Here is an 18,512-nt window from a genome sequence, read left to right as displayed (position 1 = left end):
GGGCGGCTCAAGTATTTTAGTGGCCTAAAGCCAAAATTTATTTGGAGGCCTTAAATTAAAAAAGTAAAACATATTTTTTCCCCAAAAAAAAAACTATTGCTCTAGCCTTTAGGGATATAAAGTTGTGAATAATTTTTTTGTTATCAATTTCTTCTAATAATTCTTTTTCGAATGACAATATAGTCAATTCATTTAATCTTTCGTGAGAATTATTGATCCTACATAAAATTTTATTAATTTTTATTTTAAAAAACTTATTTCTATTGAGGCAACTGTTACATGAACTGTTAATATTATTTTATAAAAAATAAATTCATTTGAAAAAGAATCAAGTCTTTTATTTGATTGAATGTGTCAATTAGAGTATTATTTCTACTTTGTAATACCTCACATTTAAATAAGGGTAGTTAAGTAATTGACTCAAAAAAAAGAAAAAAAAGTTAAGTGGGCCGAGACCCACCAGGAAATAGATTACGAGAGTCAATCAAAAGAAGGGATTGAAACTTTGCCTACAACTAAAACAAAAATAATGAGGGATTGTGGAGAGGAGTTCTAAAGTTCTCTATTAGCAACGTTGGGCGGCAACTAATTAAAAGCAAGGCGAAATCTTTCATCAATTGTATGCGATTAAGGTATAAAATTATTTTCACGTGATCTGGACAAATCCAACTTGACAAATTGATATTCAAACATGAAACTTCGAGAGTTGGGTATGCTAAATTAGTTACAAATTAGCCTAAACAAGATAGTTAATTCGAGAACGATATGATGTGATTATAGATTGATTGAAGGAAGGCGCACATATTGCTCGAGGAGACGTGTTTGGTATTTCAGTACGAGTACTGTGAGTAGTAATCTTTCCGCAATTTGTGTTTTCATAACCTATATAGTTTATACATTATTTTGAAAATAAAATGTATTACAGAATATTTGAAATTGCACGTGGGACAAGTCTATTACTTGATATGGTACTGAATAGTTTACTTGAAATGTTTACAGTTATTTAAAATGTTCTCACTGTTACTAGACATATTTTACTATTATTAGAGATATGATTACCGTTACTGAAATTGGATTACATGATTTGATAAAAATTGAAATGCCCTATACTTTTTGAAAATGCTTCCATGTGAAGATTTACTGTTTACAAAGAAAAGTATGAATGGGAGGAGACTTTGAAGGATCCCGTATCTAACAGCGGGTTCGTTAGACCTGATGCACCTTGTATTTACTGATTATCGAGTACAGTTAGAGCCCTCGCTAGTGGAAAGGTAGAACTAGCATACAATTATAGTTTTTCCTCGAGTAGGGACCTACAATTATATTTGACTCCTCTTACGAAGGGGTCCACACAGTGATACAGATTACATGATCCTTTTCTGAAAACCTCCCAAATATAAAGGTTTGCTATGACACAGTATTTACCGAGCTTATTACTGAATTGTTAAATTGATTTTGTTACAGGAAACACATGACGAGACTGATTATTATTACCGTTTTAAAAAGGGTATTTTATTTTGTGATTATTATACAAGCACATTTTCTGACTTGTCCCCAATAAAAACGGTTGTGGTTAAGTGTTATTACTCACTGAGCTAGCGACTCATTCCCCACTATTTTTTTTACAGAGACAGCAGTTGACGCGGGCGAGGATTTCGTTAATTAGAGCGCACAGGTTGATAGTTCTTGGTGAGCCTCACACTTGTTTGCGTGGGCGAATATTTTATTTATTATTATAGTCTTTTCTTTAAACTTTTAGAGTCACTCCATAGTCATTCTTTTAGTGTCATGAGTATTCGTTTGTTATTATAGACTTATATTGGTTATCGCTCTTTATTATCAATGTTGGAAATAAATTAGTATTTCTAGTTATAAGTGGGTGGATTATTAATGGTAAATATTTGTTTGGAATAATTGATAAAGTTATTGTTATTTGGATTGATATTAGAGTGTTTGGTTATTGATTTGAGACAGAAAATTTTTTGGGATAGTCCAAAAACAGGAAAAACTCTGTCCGATTTTCTGTAAAATACCGATGCGGCTTACTTGGGGGCACTTGCTCCTAAGTACCAATCATGATCCTAAATTGAGTCGTGATAAAGTTGGTATTAGAGACAGGTTATTCTTGTGACAAATGGAACACATGTCGGAAGTAGAATCTCAATTATGGTTATGTAGTCGGCCATTCCCATAATCGTAATTTTGCGAGGGCGTGATAGGATGTGTCTTGTCTTTCATTTTTATTCCTCCGTACGTGTGTGTCGATTAGGGTCAAATAACTGAATCTGTCATTACTTATCCTATTCGTGTATGGCTCAGACCTGTTACCCTATAATATAATTTGGCTATAGGTTTAAACTTCAAAGACGTCAAATTTCGCCAATGGACATGCAGCCATCTCCAAGCAAAGAAATTCTACATAAGTAGTATACAAGACCAGTGAAAGGTTCATTGTGCCATATGAGGTGCTTTCCGGTAAGATGCGTAATAGAGTCCATTTCGGAAATTTATACTAATCCACTACTACATTGATAAAGGAGTGCTATCACAAAAAGGTACTTACCTCCATGAAAAAAGAAAAAAAATGAGATCTTTATGGATATAATAGATAAACATGAGAAGAATGAGCAACAAAATAGGGGCTCTAAAGTCCTCATGCACCTTGAAGATTATGGGGAACAACAAAATATTCTTAATAAAATTCTTAAAGTTGAAACAACTAAGTTTACTATTTCTGATAGTTCAAAGAATCCTTAAAGGTTTTAGTAAAATACTTACCACATTATGAGCTATAGGATATTTCATGAAGAGGTTTATGGAACATGCAACTTTTAGACTAGAGAACATGGCGAATACATGAAATGCTACGGTACTCTTAGAGATGCCAACAAGAGCAATACAACTAATTTGGGAATAATTTCACTAAAGTGTTTATGAATCACTTCCTTCTTGATAGTTTGTGACGTGAACTTGCATGTTAGATCATTTAAGAAATTGATTTAGACGTTGGGTATACTTACAAAGAACAACAAACATTCTCAGCTGGATACGCAAGCAACATCTTAAGTTTAGAGGCTTGTTGAAAGGTTGGTTAATTGCTTAAACAAGATAGTAACTGCATATATGATGACTTAAACTTATTCTGTAGCAGTTGCATTTACCAGAAAGATTGAAAATATGGACATGATAGGCGTGCAAGAACTCACATAAGAAGATCGAAATTAGAATATCTTTCAGTATGGATTTTAGTATGAGTCGAAGATTTAAAAATCAAGAATGTTTGAGATATTAAGCGATCCTTTTCAGGTTGCCACATCTGTGAAAAATTTATAGTAGTTAGACATGTGTTTAAAACTTTTAAGATTCAAGTTAAGAGAAGGAAACCCTAGCTAACCAAGTTGTACTTGATATGGTTGACCCTAACGTACAGATAGATATGGATTAATTATCTTCTTACCATGCTACCCTCGATTACTATGCAAAGACTATTAGGTTTGGTGAACTTTAAAATCTAGTTTTGTCCAAAAAAGGGGATTATAGGTTTTAGAGACGAGCAAATTATATATTTTGAAGACTTAACGGTTATAGAAGAAAGTTTGTTTGGATCTCAAAGATACAGTAAGGGGAACAAGAGAAGAAACATTTAGTTTGAGAAAAAAAAGGTATCATAATGAGAGATTCTCTAATTATTCCAAAGTGTCACAACCCAAAATCCAACTAGTCGTGATGGCACCTAACCCAACCCGCTAGGTAAGCCAACTTTCAATTATCCAATTCCAATAATAATTATTAAAGAAATTTAAGTAAATAATTATTTTAACCTTATACATTCCCCAAGAACTGGCAGTACAAATCATAAGCTTCTAAGAATAGAGTATACAAAGCGAAAATAAAATAAATACATAGTCTGTTTGAATAATACATAAACAGAGTTTTTATAAATCTAAGGCTACCCTGAATAAGAGGCAGCTACAACAGGAACGCAGGTACATCTTCAAATCCGGCAACCATCGAACACAGCAACAACGACAGCCAATATCTGCACGCAATGTGCAGAAGTGTAGTATTAGTACAACCGACCCCATGTACTGAGTAAGTAACAAACCTAGCCTTAGGTTGAAAGCAGTGACGAGCTTCTACCAAAGTCGGGTCCAAAACCACTAGTGCACAATAGTCCATAACAACATAAAGCAAATAATACCAGAAGTAACTCAGAAATAAAATGCTCAGCCAAATCATGATTTCAACAATAATAGTTCTTCCTTTCAAGTACGTTAGTGAAAAACCCAAATCGTTTACCAAAATTTCTAAAAATGTGAATAAGTTTGAAAGCAATAATTTTCCCAAAATCCTTTCAATAATAAATGATATGTTTCATTTTCTTTCCAGATAACTCGTGTAAAACAAATACATCACTATTTCCATCTGTCAACATGTGTGAGAAATCATGAATAATGTGATACCATACAACATGAGGAAAACACATCTCTATGCATATATGTCATGTGTGCATGTCAATACAATGTATCTCAGAGATTGCACTCATGTACTCACACTCTTAGAGTAGTCAATCTCACTCTCTCTCATTCTCTCTCACTATGCTCAGCACACTCAATCACTCAGCATTATACAATACCTGCTGCGGCGTGCAGCCCGATCCATGTTTATAGTTGACTGCGCTCACTGGGGGTGCGTATAGACTCATGAGGGGCTCCTATATCCCAAGCGCTATAAGCACGGACAACTCACGTGTTGCACGCACAACTCACGTGCTGCACGACCAACTCACGTGCAATAATATAATATATGGATCCTCACGGCCAACTCACGTGTTGCACGGCTAACTCACGTGCAATAGTATAATATATGGATCCGCACGGCCAACTCACGTACTGCACGGCCAACTCACGTGCAATAGTATAATATATATAAAGCCAACATGGCCTGCTGCGGCGTGCAGCCCGATCCCAAAAAAAATATCTTCACAATCATGCCCTCGGCCTCCCTCAATCATCAATCTCTCCAGTCTCTCTCTCATGGTCTCACAATGTCATGAGAATAGCCCAAAATGATGATATGATATATCAATAAATAACAACAGAGACTGAGATATGATATACAATGAAATGAATATGACTGAGTATTAATTTTCAATTTAAAATAATAATTCACAATAATATGACCTCTGTAGGTCCCAATAATACTGGCACATAGCCTTAACATGATTTTTAATATGCTTTTCAGCTCAATTTCTTTAACACATAAAACCGCATGGAAAATGCCAAGATTATTTAACTACAAAATTTCACAGAAACAATTATGTCATAATTTCTATAGTGCACGCCCACACACCCATCATCTACCATGTGCGTCACCTCCTAACAATTCACATAATACATATATTCAGGGTTCATACCTTCAGCTCCAAGATTAGAAGAGTTACTTACCTTGAACAAGCCAAATCTAATGTTCCAGAAATTCCATTCTACGCGTATCAACTTCCAAACGGCTCGAATCTAGTCACAATTAATTTGATTCAGCTCATAAAAAATATAGGAATTAATCCCATATCAAAATATTAATATTTTTCAAAAATCCGAAATTACGCCCCAAAAATCACCTGTGGGGGCCACATTTCGAAATCCGATAAAACTCACAAAATCCGAACCCCCATTCAACCACGAGTCCAACCATACCAAAATTACTAAAATCCGGCCACAACTCGGCCTTCAAATCCCCAATTAAAGTCTACAAATTTTTCTACTATTTTCAACCCAAAACACTAATTTGTTGATAAAAACAATAATAGATTCGTGTAATTTAACCAAAACCGAGTTAGAATCACTTACCCCAATCCATATGGTGAAAATCGCCTAAAGAATCGCTTCAATCCGAGCTCCATAGCTCCAAATGTATTAAAATAGCCGAAACCTCGAAATATATCTTTTGTTCAGGCATTTACTCTTCGCGATCGCGAAGCACAAAAATTTTCAGCCCCAAAATTGCTCTTCGCGATCGCGGAAAATGCTTCGCGATCGCGAAGAACAAACTCCCCAATTCTTCTAGACAACCTCTAGTATAATGGTCATAACGTTTTGTACAAAACTCCAAATTGTAATTGGTTTAACTTTCTAAAAACTAGATACCAAGGGCTATAACTGTCATTTGTTTCTTATCTCCCAATTCCTAATATATTGTTAGATATAAGCTTCCAAAATCAGCCCTATGCAATAGAGATTTCCAAATTTTTTCCAGACAGCCTATAGTTTATCTACCATAACATTTTATACATAACTCCAAATGATAAATGGTTACATTTCAGAAAACTAGACATCAAGGGCTACAACTTTCATTTTTGGATCATCTCCAAATTCCTTATATATTACGAGATATAAGCTTCCAAAGTCGGGTCAGTGCAACAGAGATTTTGTTCTATGCGATCGCGAAAGAGCTTCCGCGATCGCGATTCACAAGGTTCCAAACTGCTCTTTTCTCTTCGCGAATGCGACCCAATGTTACGATCGCGATGCACACCTCTGTAGGCAGAAACTAGTAACTAAAATGGCCTAGAAATGGTCCAAAATTCACCCGAGCCCCCTCGGGACCTCAACAAATTATACCAACAAGTCCTAAAACATCATACGAACTTCGTCGAAGCCTCGAATCACATCAAACAATGCTAAAACTATGAATCGCACCTCAATTCAAGCCTAATGAACTTTGAACTTTCAAATTCTATATCTTGTGCCGAAATACATCAAATCAATCCGGAATGACTTTAAATTTTGCACACAAGTCATAAATGACATAACGAAGTTATTTCAATTTCCAGAATCGGATTCCGACCTCGATATCAAAAAGTCAAACCCCGGTCAAACTTTCCAAAAATTCAACTTTCGGCATTTCAAGCCTAATTCCACTACGAACCTCCAAATAATTTTTCGGACACGCTCCTAAGTCCAAAATTACCATACGGAGCTATTGGAATCATCAGAATTAAATTCCGAGGTCCTTTACATATAAGTCGACATCCGGTCACTATTTTAACTTAAACTTTAAACCTTGGAACTAAGTGTTCCAATTCATTCCAAAACCTCACCGGATCCGAACCAATTGCCTCGGCAAGTCACACAACAACTGTAAAGCCCAATTTGAGCAGTAAATAGAAAAATAGGATTGTAATACTCAAAACGATCGGTCGGATCGTTACACTAAGGATTTACTAGGACTACCTCCAATATGAGAAATAGACTTCGGTATTGAGCTGACACCTGACACGCAAACTATATTATATGGCACCAACAGAGTTGAGAGATCTAATTGAATAATTAAAAAACCTACTGGATACACGTTTTATCATACCGAGTGTTGCATCATAGGGTACACCAATATTATTTGGAAAAAAAGAAGAAGGGATGAGTCTTTAAGAATGTGGGCCAACTACAGATAATTAAATAAGATAACAATACACAACAAATATCCTTTGTCTTGTATAGATAACTTATTTGATCAGTTACAAGGAGCCATTGATCTTTAGTCTGGTTATCATCAGCTTAGAATAAGAAAAAAAGATATTTCGATCTTGCCTCTAGTACTCGGTACAAACATTATGAGTTACATGTGATGTCATTTAGATTGGCCAATGCTCCAATTCCATTGATGTATATAATGAATATGGTGTTCAAAGTTATTTTTGAAAAAAGAAAATTCATAGTTTTTACTTACTATTTTCTGTTATATTCTCGTACCCGAGAAGAGCACAAGAATTACTTGAAAAATATGTCAAAGACACTGCAGGAAAAGCTACCCTTTTTTCCAAGTTCTTCAATTAGCTGGACTCGATGGTATTCATAGGACACATGGTATCTAAGAATGAAAAAAATGGTATAAAACTATTTTCACGTGATCTGGACAAATCCAACTTGACAAATTGATATTCAAACATGAAACTTTGAGAGTTGGGTATTCTAAATTAGTTACAAATTAGCCTAAATAAGAAAGTTAATTCGAGAACGATATGATGTGATTATAGATTGATTGAAGGAAGGCGCACATATTGCTCGAGGATACATGTTTGGTATTTCAGTACGAGTATTGTGAGTATTAATCTTACCGCAATTTGTGTTTTCATAACCTGCATGGTTTATACATTATTTTGAAAATAAAATATGTTACCGAATATTTAAAATTGCATGTGGGACAAGTCTCTTACTTGGTATGGTACTGAATAGTTTACTTGAGATGTTTACAGTTATTTAAAATATTCTCATTATTACTAGACATGTTTTACTATTACTAGAGATATGATTACCGTTACCGAAATTGGATTACATGATTCGATAAAAATTGAAATGCCCTATACTTTTTGAAAATGCTTTCATGTGAAGATTTACTGTGTACAAAGAAAAGTATGAATGTGAGGAGACTTTGAAGGATCCCGTATCTAACGGCGGGTTTGTTAGACCCGGTGCACCTTGTATTTACTGATTACCGAGTATAGTTAGAGCCCTCACTAGTGGGAAGGTAGAACTAGCATACAGTTACAGTTTTTCCTAGAGTAGCCTCTTACGAAGGGGTCCACACAGTGATACAGATTACATGATCGTTTTCTGAAAACCTCCCAAATATAAAGGTTTGCTATGACACAGTATTTACCGAGCTTATTACTGAATTGTTAAATTGATTTTGTTACAGGAAATATATGATGAGACTGATTATTATTACCGTTTTTAAAAGGGCATTTTATTTTGTGATTATTATACAAGAATATTTTCTGACTTGTCCCCAATAAAAACTGTTGTGGTTAAGTGTTATTACTCACTGAGCTAGCGAATCATTCCCCACTAATTTTTTTACAGAGACAGCAGTTGACGCGGGTGAGAATTTCGTTAATTAGAGCGCACAAGTTGATAATTCTTGGTGAGCCTCGCACTTGTTTGCGTGGGCGTAGATTTTATTTATTGTTATGGTCTTTTCTTTAAACTCTTAGAGTCGCTCCATTGTCATTGTTTTAGTGTCATGAGTATTCTTTTGTTATTATAGACTTATGTTGGGTATCGCTCTTTATTATCAACGTTGGAGATAAATTAGTATTTCTAGTTGTAAGTGAGTGGACTATTAATGGTAGATATTTGTTTGGGTTAATTGATAAAGTTATTGTTGTTTGGATTGATATTAGGGTGTTTGGTTGTTGATTTGAGACAGGAAAATTTTTGGGATAGTCCAAAAACAGGAGAAACTCTGTCCGATTTTCTGTAAAATACCGATAAGGCTTATTTGGGGGCACTTGCTCCTAAGTGCCGGTCATGATCTTAAATTGAGTCGGGACATACTTGTATTTTTTTATTTAAAAAATTTAATTTAAAAAATAAGTCTAAACCATCAATATCAGAGTGACTATTATATTTTAAGGAACATTCAAGGTTAAGACAACATTTTTTTCAATTCTCGTAATCTAATCATCTCAATTTTTTATCACTAAAACTTCTGAGCTGTTTAACTTTTATACTCTTGGAGAAAGAAATTAAGAAATAAATATAAGAAAAAGTATATAATCTTGTGAGAGAAGGGAAAGAAAAATTGTGACTTGGAAAAACTAAGAAAGAGAGTGTAAAAATTTATAAATATTCATAGCTCCCATAATAACTATCTGAAATTGATGATTTATTCACAATTTTAATAAAATTATCTTTCTCTTTATATGAAAAAATATACTTTTCTGCTAAAAGTACTCTATGTTTAAAAAAAATGTATAAATCTATTATTGCTAAAAAATGGAGCCCTCCAAATTTTGGGGCCTAAAGCAAGTGTCTTACTTGCTTTACCATAGAGCCGGCAGTGGCTCTTGATTTTCTACTTTTAGCGGAGCGGTTATTTTTTATTTACGGAGCGGGTCTTTTTTTTTAAAGAGAGTGGGAGTGATGTTGGGCCTATTTCGATGCGTTGATATTACTTTACCCATATTTTAACTGTTTTTTTATGTTATTTGATCTTTAAAATATCTGATATGGTTTAATTATTGGTTTTATGACTAATTGAGTTGTGTTTGATGATTTAGGGTATTTGGAGTGCAAAAATATGAAGATAAGGTGCTCTAGCTAGAGGAAGAGGGGTTGGATGCGTCGCCTCCAATCTAGAAAAAAATTAGATTTCGTGCACCCTTAGCAGTGAAGTCGGCCCATAGTATCCGCCTTAGCATCCGCACCTGGGCAAAGCTGAGATGGAGGAACAAAGGGTGGATACGAAGCATCCACCCTAGCATGCGAAGCTGAGAAGTGGAGGACGAGGTGGATGCGAGCATCCACCCCAGCATCAATCCTTGAAGCTGATTTGGATTAGGAATAGGAGAACTTTGGCCCACGACTTTTGTACGCAATATATAAGTCAAAACGCCTCTTTTAGGTCATCTAACATATTGGGGAAGGGGGAAAAAGCCACGACAAAGCTTGGAAACCACGAAATTCGTCTTGAGTTCTTATTTTTTTCCTTCTTTTATTGATTTTTATGCACTCTTGTGAATTATTTGATGATTGCATGAACATGAGTGGCTAAGAACCCTATTATTCTAGGGTCATAGGTGATACATGAATGTTGATGTTTGAAGTTTAATTTGACAAAGTTGATTTTATCATATTGGGTTGTTTATTTAATTCTGTTTTTAATTAATTTGCTGAGTAGCTAACAGTGAATTACTATCTACGAATCTAGAGTTGAACTCGAAAGTGAGAATTCTATATTGCATATAGAATTAAATAGAGCAAGTTCTTGAACCCAGGCATCGGGGAACAGATTCGCAATTAGGATAGAAATATACCTAATTGTCTTGCTCGGTTGAAATAGAGGAAGTGTAAATGCATTCTTGTTAATCTTAATTCCATAGACATATAGGCATTAAGTTAGCTTGAATAGGTGAGTAAGAACTCGACATATTCTTATGAGTAATACCAACCCTGTCAATCAACAACCTAGATAAATCAATTAGTCATTTTAAGCCAAGAATGCAACACAATTGTTAGCTAACCCGTAACCCTGGAATATCCTCCTCTACTGATTGTTATCCGAAATTGCTTAATTATTTTGGTTGATTTCTAGTTATTCCATTACTTTATTATTTTTAGGTAGTAAATTATCTATTTTGTGAGAAATCTTTTGAATTGATAAGTCATTTGAGTTTGAATCAGTCGAAAGTTAATCATAAGTCTTCGTGGGAACGATACTCTACTCATTACTCTATTACTTGACAACCAAGTATACTTGCGTGAGTGTGTGTTTGGCCGCAACAAGTTTTTGGTGTCGTTGCCGGGGATCTAGAAATTAGCTACCTGACTCAGTTAAGCTTTTATTACGTATTTGTTCAAGTTTTAATTTTTAGTTTGCCTTGTTTGTGTTAACGGAGGCTCTTCTCTTGAATGCGGAGGAGTAGAAGTGCAAACAACCTCCTTCCTTTTGATCTAGAAATTGAACGAACACTTCATAGAGTGAGAAAGGAAGTCGAAGATAAAACAAGAATAGAAAGAGAGTTGGACATCGTAGTTCAACCACAGCCAATAGAGACGGCAGGTAATGAAGAGCGTCCGGTGATAGAAGCCACAAGGCCCAATCTTGCTAATATAACTCAGGCTATCGTGAAACCTGATATCACGAGGCATTTTGAACTCAAACAGTACATGGTACAACTGATTCAGTCCACAGGTCAATATGTGGGTCTATCTCATGAAGACCCATAAAGGCACATTCAGAACTTTTTGGAAATTACGGACACTTACAATTATCCGAACGTTTTCAAGGACTATGTCAGGCTGACACTATTTCCCTTTTCACTATTGGGGGAAGCTAAGGAATTGTTGCAAAAGGAGCCCGCGAACTCAATCCACACTTGGGATGATTTAGCAAGAAAATTCCTAATCAAGTTTTTCTCTAATAAGAAGACAAAATCGCTGAGGAGCCAAATTCTTGGGTTCTAACAACGGGATGGCGAGACACTTCGTCAAGCTTGGGAAAGATACAAGAAGCTAATCAGAGACTGCCCGCATCATTGTTAGACTGATGAGGTATTGGGTCACACTTTTGTTGATGGGCTAGACGAGGCATCAAAGATGAATCTTGATTCAGCTTGTGGGGATAGTTGCATGGCGAGACCATACAGTGAAATTCAACTCTTGCTAAATAACTTCACTGCTAATGATCATAATTGGCAAGGAGATGGGGACGCAAGAAGAGCAATTAAACAGAAGGCAACCGAGGTGATTGAGCTCGATGACTTCTCAGACATGAGAGCAGATATTGCAAAGCTGGCAAATCAGATGAACAGAATGACAATGCAACAAACACAACAGATGCAACATGTACAGCAGATGTCTATTTGCTGCGAGCTATGTGGTGACAGTCAGATGAGTAACATATGCCCCACGAATCCTGAATCTATATACTATGTGGGGCAACAAAACAAAGGTCCGGTGAATCAGCATGCACAATATGGGAACACTTATAATCCAAATTGGAGGAATCATCCTAACTTCTCATGGGGCGGAAATCAACAGAATCAGAATCAGTATAGGCCTCAAGGAAATTTCAATCAGCCTCAGAAGCCACCCCAACAAACAGAAGAGAGTACGAATGACTTGCTAAAAAAGTTGTTGCTTGACAATCAACAACTCATGACCAAATTCAAAAATCTTGAGAGACAAATGGGGCAGTTAGCAGCAAATCAAAATACTATACCTGCAGGCTCTCTTCCCAGTGATACAGAGAAGAACCCTCAAGTTAATGCAGTTACACTCAGAAACGGGAGGGAACTAGCGAAAGTGCCAAAAAAGAGAAAGGACAAACCTATACCTGAGGGGGAGCTGACCCCTAAGGCAATACACGAGTCAAAGAAAAATGATGCAAGTTCAGAGCCAGTGGAGGCTGCAAGGCCACCACCACCTTTCCCCAGAGATTGCAGAAAAAGAATGACGATCGCATGTTCAACAAATTTCTCTCTATGTTGAGTCAGGTTCAATTAAATATTCCATTGGTGGATGTACTTCATGAAATTCCAAAGTATGCTATGTACATAAAAGATATAGTGGCTCACAAGAGGAAATTGATTGAGTTCGATACAGTTGCACTTATTAAGGAGTGTACTTCAAGGGTCCAAAACAAGCTTTCTCAAAAGCTTAAGGATCCTGGCAGCTTCACCATCCCGGTGTGAATCGGTAATATTGATGTGGGTCGTGCTCTTTGTGATTTGGGGACAAGAATAAATCTGATGCCATTGTCCTTGTTTAAGCAATTGGGTCTAGGAGCTCCAAGACCAACCACTGTGATGTTGCAATTAGCTGATAGGTCCATAGCCTACCCTGAAGGAGTGATTGAAGATATGATGCTGCAAATTGGGAAATTTATCTTCCCAGCTGACTTTATTATTCTAGATTTTGAGGCTGATGAACAAGTTCCAATCATATTGGGACGACCTTTCTTGGCTACTGGTGATGCAATAATTAAAGTGATAGAGGGGAAAATGATTATGAGGGTGGACAATGAGGAAGCAGTCTTTAATGTCTACAAAACAATCCAACTTCCCCGCCACTATGAGAAGCTCTCTATGATACCTGTTGTGGAGGTGGATGAGCAACTTCTTGACACGAGTGTATATTTAGATGACTCTTTAGAAAAAGCACTCATGTTGTTCGATAACTTGATTATTGATGATGAGGTTGTGGAGATGATGCATATCCTAGATGCATCATGTGCTTACATGCAAGGAATACACCCGTTTGAGCCCCTGAATAGGCCAAGTGGGCCTCCTCCAAAGCCGTCAATTGAAGAAGCTCCAAAATTGGAGCTTAAACCCCGACCCCCTCACCTTCAATATGCTTATTTGTGTAGTTCTGACACTTTACCTGTTATTGTTTCTTCTCACTTGTCTAAATTGCAGGAAGAAAAGCTATTGAGAGTGCTACGTGAGTACAAGCGAGCAATTAAGTGGACAATATCTGACATTAAAGGCATTAGTCCAGCTTTCTGGATTCATAAAATCCTCGTGGAGGACGGACACAAGCCAAGTTTAGAGCAACAACGCCGACTAAATCCAATCATGAAAGAGGTGGTAAGAAAAGAAGTGATTAGGTGGCTTGATGCAGGTATTGTATTTCCAATCTCTGATAGCAAATCGGTAAGCCCCGTTCAATGTGTGCCGAAGAAAGGGGGATGACTATAGTAGTTAATGAAAATAATGACTTAATTCCTATCAGAACTGTCACTGGGTGGAGAATTTGCATAGATTATAGAAAATTGAACAATGCCACCTAAAAAGACCACGTTTCCCTTCCCTTTATTGACCAAATGCTTGATAGGTTAGCTGGCCAAGAATACTACTATTTTCTGGACGGTTATTCGGGGTATAATCAGATTGCTATAGCCCCAGAGGACCAAGAGAAAACTACATTTACGTGTCCTTATGACACGTATGCGTTCAAGAGAATTCCCTTTGGTCTTTGTAATGCACCTGCGACTTTTCAAAGGTGTATGATGGCTATTTTTACTGGCATAGTTGAAAGATTTGTAGAAGTGTTCATGGATGATTTTTCTGTATATGGATGTTCTTTTGATAATTGTTTAATGAACCTTGATAAAGTGCTTGCTAGGTGTGAAGAGACGAACTTGGTGCTAAACTGGAAAAAGTGTCATTTTATGGTACGTGAAGGTATAGTACTGGGGCACAAGGTGTCCGAAAGTGGTTTGCAGGTGGACAAAGAAGGTGGAGGCGATTGAAAAATTGCACCCACCGACATCCTTCAAAGGTATTCGCAGTTTCTTGGGCCATGCAAGTTTTTATCGTCATTTCATTAAAAACTTTTCAAAAATTTCTTCTCCTTTGTGCAGGCTTCTTGAGAAAGATGTCCCCTTCAAGTTTGATGATGCTTGTCTGAAAGCATTTGAGGAGCTGAAGGGAAGTTTGGTGACTGCACCAATTATCATTTCCCCAGATTGGGCGCAGCCATTTGAGTTGATGTGCGATGCAAGTGACATAGAAATCGGAGCTGTTTTGGGGCAAAGGAGGGATAAAATCTTTCACTCCATTTATTATGCGAGCAAATCTATGAATCCAGATCAGATGAATTATACAGTTACTAAAAAAGAGTTGCTTGCAGTGGTGTGGGCGTTTGACAAGTTCAGATCCTATCTAGTGGGAACCAAAGTCATCGTCTACACAGATCATTCAGCTATCAGATACTTGTTTGAAAAGAAAGATGCCAAGCCGAGGCTGATTCGTTGGGTCCTCTTCTTGCAAGAATTTAACTTAGAGATTCGAGATCGAAAAGGGATAGAAAATCAAGTGGTTGATCACTTGTCCAGATTAGAAAGTCGGAACCATGTAGATGAAGGAGGGTCAATCAAAGAAATATTTACTGATGAGCAGTTATTAACAGTCACCTCAGGTGAAGCCCCATGGTATGCATATTATGTGAATTTTATTGCAAGTAGGGTGACGCCACTAGAATTGACGCCTGACAATAGAAGAGGATTCTTACGTGATGTGAGGCTCTACATGTGGGATGAGCCATTCTTATATAGGCAGTACGCAGATCAGTTGGTGCGAAGGTGTGTTCCTGAGGAAGAGATGAATGCTATACTGCATGACTGCCATGCTTCGCCATATGGAGGTCATCACGGCGGGGATAGAACCGCCAAAAAAGTGCTACAATCAGGTTTCTATTGGCCAAAATTGTTTAACGATGCACATGCCTTTGTTAAAAATTGTGACAGATGCCAAAGAACCGGAACTATCATGAGGAAGCACGAACCCTTGCAAAATATTCTGGCAGTAGAGCTTTTTTATGTTTGGGGGATTGATTTTATGGGACCATTCCCATATTCTAATGGGCACAGGTACATCTTGGTGGCGGTCGACTATGTTTCTCAGTGGGTGGAGGCCATTGCTCTTCCTACTAATGATGCAAAGGTAGTGGTAAGCTTTGTAAAGAAGCACATCTTCACACGTTTTGGGACTCCAAGAGTGTTGATAAGCGACGGGGGAACTCACTTTTGTAACAAATTGCTGAATAATGTTCTTTAAAATTATGGAATTAAGCATAAGGTTTCCACTGCCTATCATCCCCAAACAAGTGGTCAAGTAGAAGTTTCCAACAGAGAGGTAAAGTAGATTTTGGAGAAAACAGTAAGTGGGAATAGAAAGGACTGGGTCGGAAAGATGGATGACGCATTATGGGCATACCGCACTGCATACAAGACCCCCATAGGTACTTCTTCGTACAGGATGGTTTATGGGAAGGCATGCCACTTGCCCGTTGAGCTTGAACACAAAGCCTATTGGGCGATTAAAACGCTAAATATGGAGATGGACTTGGTCTGTGAGAAGAGATTTCTACAACTCAACGAGCTTGATGAGTTTCAATTGCATGCATATGAAAATGCCAAATTGTATAAAGAAAAGACCAAGAGGTGGCATGGTAATCACATCCAACATCGTGAGTTTGAGCCAGGTCAAGAAGTTCTCTTGTTTAATTCGAGGCTAAAGCTTTTTCCCGGAAAGCTTAAATCTCGATGGTCGGATCCTTTTGAAGTGGTTAGTGTGAAACCTCATAGGGCGGTGGAATTGCGTGATATAAGTTCCAATGCGACATTCTTGGTAAATGGCCAGAGAGTAAAACACTATGGGGTGGTGACATTGCACGTCACAAGACCTCGATGGATTTGGTGAAGGCGTGAATAACATATTGTGTCGTGCCACGACATTAAATCAGGCGCTTCTTGGGAGGCAACCCAAGCCCTATCTTTTGTTTTCATAGTTAGTTTTTTTTTTTTAAAAAAAAAATTTAGGAATTAATTCTTGTATGTATGTATAAAAAAAAACAAAGCTCCAGGTATGGGAAAATAGGGTGGATGCGTCGCATCCCCCTCAGCAGGAAAAATTGACGGACTAACTGCACAAGACAGTGAAGTCTGCCCATAGCGTCCACGCCGCGTCCAAAACAATTTCAGAGAAAGCAGTTGGGACGCGTCACGTCCAAGCTCGCACGCACAGGTAAGTGTTATATTTTAACATATCACAAGCCTAAACATCCCAAAAATTCCTCTTTCCAGACCCTCCCTCTCATATCACTTGAAACCACCGCAACTCCTCTCCCTCGCACCACCACTGCCTCACCCCAAACGCGACAGGTATGTATCTTCTTCCTCGTTCTTTCCTTTTCTTCTCTCCCATAATTCTCCTCTCTTCTCTCTCTCATTGGTAGCAATAGCATCCCCGCCCAAAAATTCTCCTAGGTTAGGTCTTACCAATTTAAATATCACACATAGAATTATGAGGGGAACTGAAAAGGTTTGAGGCTTGGGGCTGTCATTCCTGTTAGTTGTAATGGTTGCGAGATGATAAACTATAACTCCCTTCATCTCGTTAATTTTGGGGAGGGTAGTCGAATTACCCGACTGATAGAAAAAACTAGGCAAAACTGTTGCATACCACTTGTTCGACGAATTGCTTGTGAGGTAAATTTAGGCGCCGGCGAAGTCTGAGTAACCGAGAGACACTAGTATATGCTAGTGAATAAGTGTGGGGTCGTTTGTCTTGATTGTGAACAGCATTGTCGGAATGTTTTGAGCCTATGATAGATTGTCTAAATAAATTGAACATTCAGCACATGCTAGACGTCTTGAATTGTAAAGTGTTACTCAATTTGAATTGTGTGAGTTTTATGCGTAATGATATGTCGTGAGAATAAGTGTGGGGTCGAGTGAGCTGTTATGTGTAATTGAACATGGTTAGTGAGCGTCGCTCGGATAAACCTCATGTTGTGCATAATGATATCTATAAAGCACAATGCTTATTTGTAAATTTGAAGAGAGTTATCACATCCCTGTTGAAAGCCATGGGCTATAGTTTCATGAAGTAGTGAATGGCATGACTATGGGAATGATTGTAAGTGCAAGTTGTTGCAAAACTGCTTTATAGCTGAACTTCACTGTTCTATACACTAATTGTTGACTTCTTTGCATTGCAGGTACTTAGGTTCATAAATGGCGGCAACGAGCAAACCGTCCAAGCAAAAAGACAGAGATAATAACAAGCAACCGCCCAAAAATCCTACCGGAAAGGCAACAGGTGCTCCAAATCTACAGAACAAAAGGAAGCGGACTGAGAAAGAGAAGGAACTGCCGATTAGGCAGTTAATTGATGAATCAGAGCAAGAAGAGGAGGAGCCATTAGTAAGGAGGACTGTGAAGAGGGGTATTACAACAACATCATTAAATCCGCCAAACAAAGGGATAGAGATCAGAGAACCTGTGCTGAACCAGAGAAAATCCTCCAAGCAGAGTGACCCGAATGATAAAGGGAAGCAGAAGACTACTGTAGAATCTGAGTCCAAGTCTGATTCGGATAATGAGCTTCCATATGTCAACATGAGTGACGAAGATGAGGGTGAACCAATAGACCGAGCTGCTTGGGAGAAGAACTTTGTTAGTGAAAAGGCATTTCGAACTTATAATAAGATCCTAGGTTCAAAGAA

General features: G+C 37.5%; 1 protein-coding gene across 1 annotated transcript; it reads left to right on the top strand.

The window, feature by feature from the left end:
- Positions 1-13,501: 13,501 nt before the first annotated feature.
- Positions 13,502-16,705, top strand: LOC138903054 (uncharacterized). The gene is made up of 4 exons (XM_070190967.1): positions 13,502-13,755; positions 14,866-15,136; positions 15,230-15,585; positions 16,261-16,705. Exons 1-4 carry the CDS (start codon positions 13,502-13,504, stop codon positions 16,703-16,705), a joined length of 1,326 nt encoding a protein of 441 aa, XP_070047068.1.
- The last annotated feature ends 1,807 nt before the right edge of the window (positions 16,706-18,512 follow it).

This window comes from Nicotiana tomentosiformis, chromosome 12 (genome assembly GCF_000390325.3).
Source record: "Nicotiana tomentosiformis chromosome 12, ASM39032v3, whole genome shotgun sequence".
NCBI classification, from domain to species: domain Eukaryota; kingdom Viridiplantae; phylum Streptophyta; class Magnoliopsida; order Solanales; family Solanaceae; genus Nicotiana; species Nicotiana tomentosiformis.
This window is presented reverse-complemented; position numbering and strand designations above follow the sequence as displayed.

Coding starts and splice junctions, on each gene's coding strand:
- LOC138903054 (XM_070190967.1), top strand. CDS start 13,502: ATGATTATGAGGGTGGACAATGAGGAAGCAGTCTTTAATGTCTACAAA. Junction 13,756..14,865: donor TACATGCAAGGAATACACCC/GTTTGAGCCCCT, acceptor TCCTTTGTGCAG/GCTTCTTGAGAAAGATGTCC. Junction 15,586..16,260: donor GCAGATCAGTTGGTGCGAAG/GTGTGTTCCTGA, acceptor TTCTTCGTACAG/GATGGTTTATGGGAAGGCAT.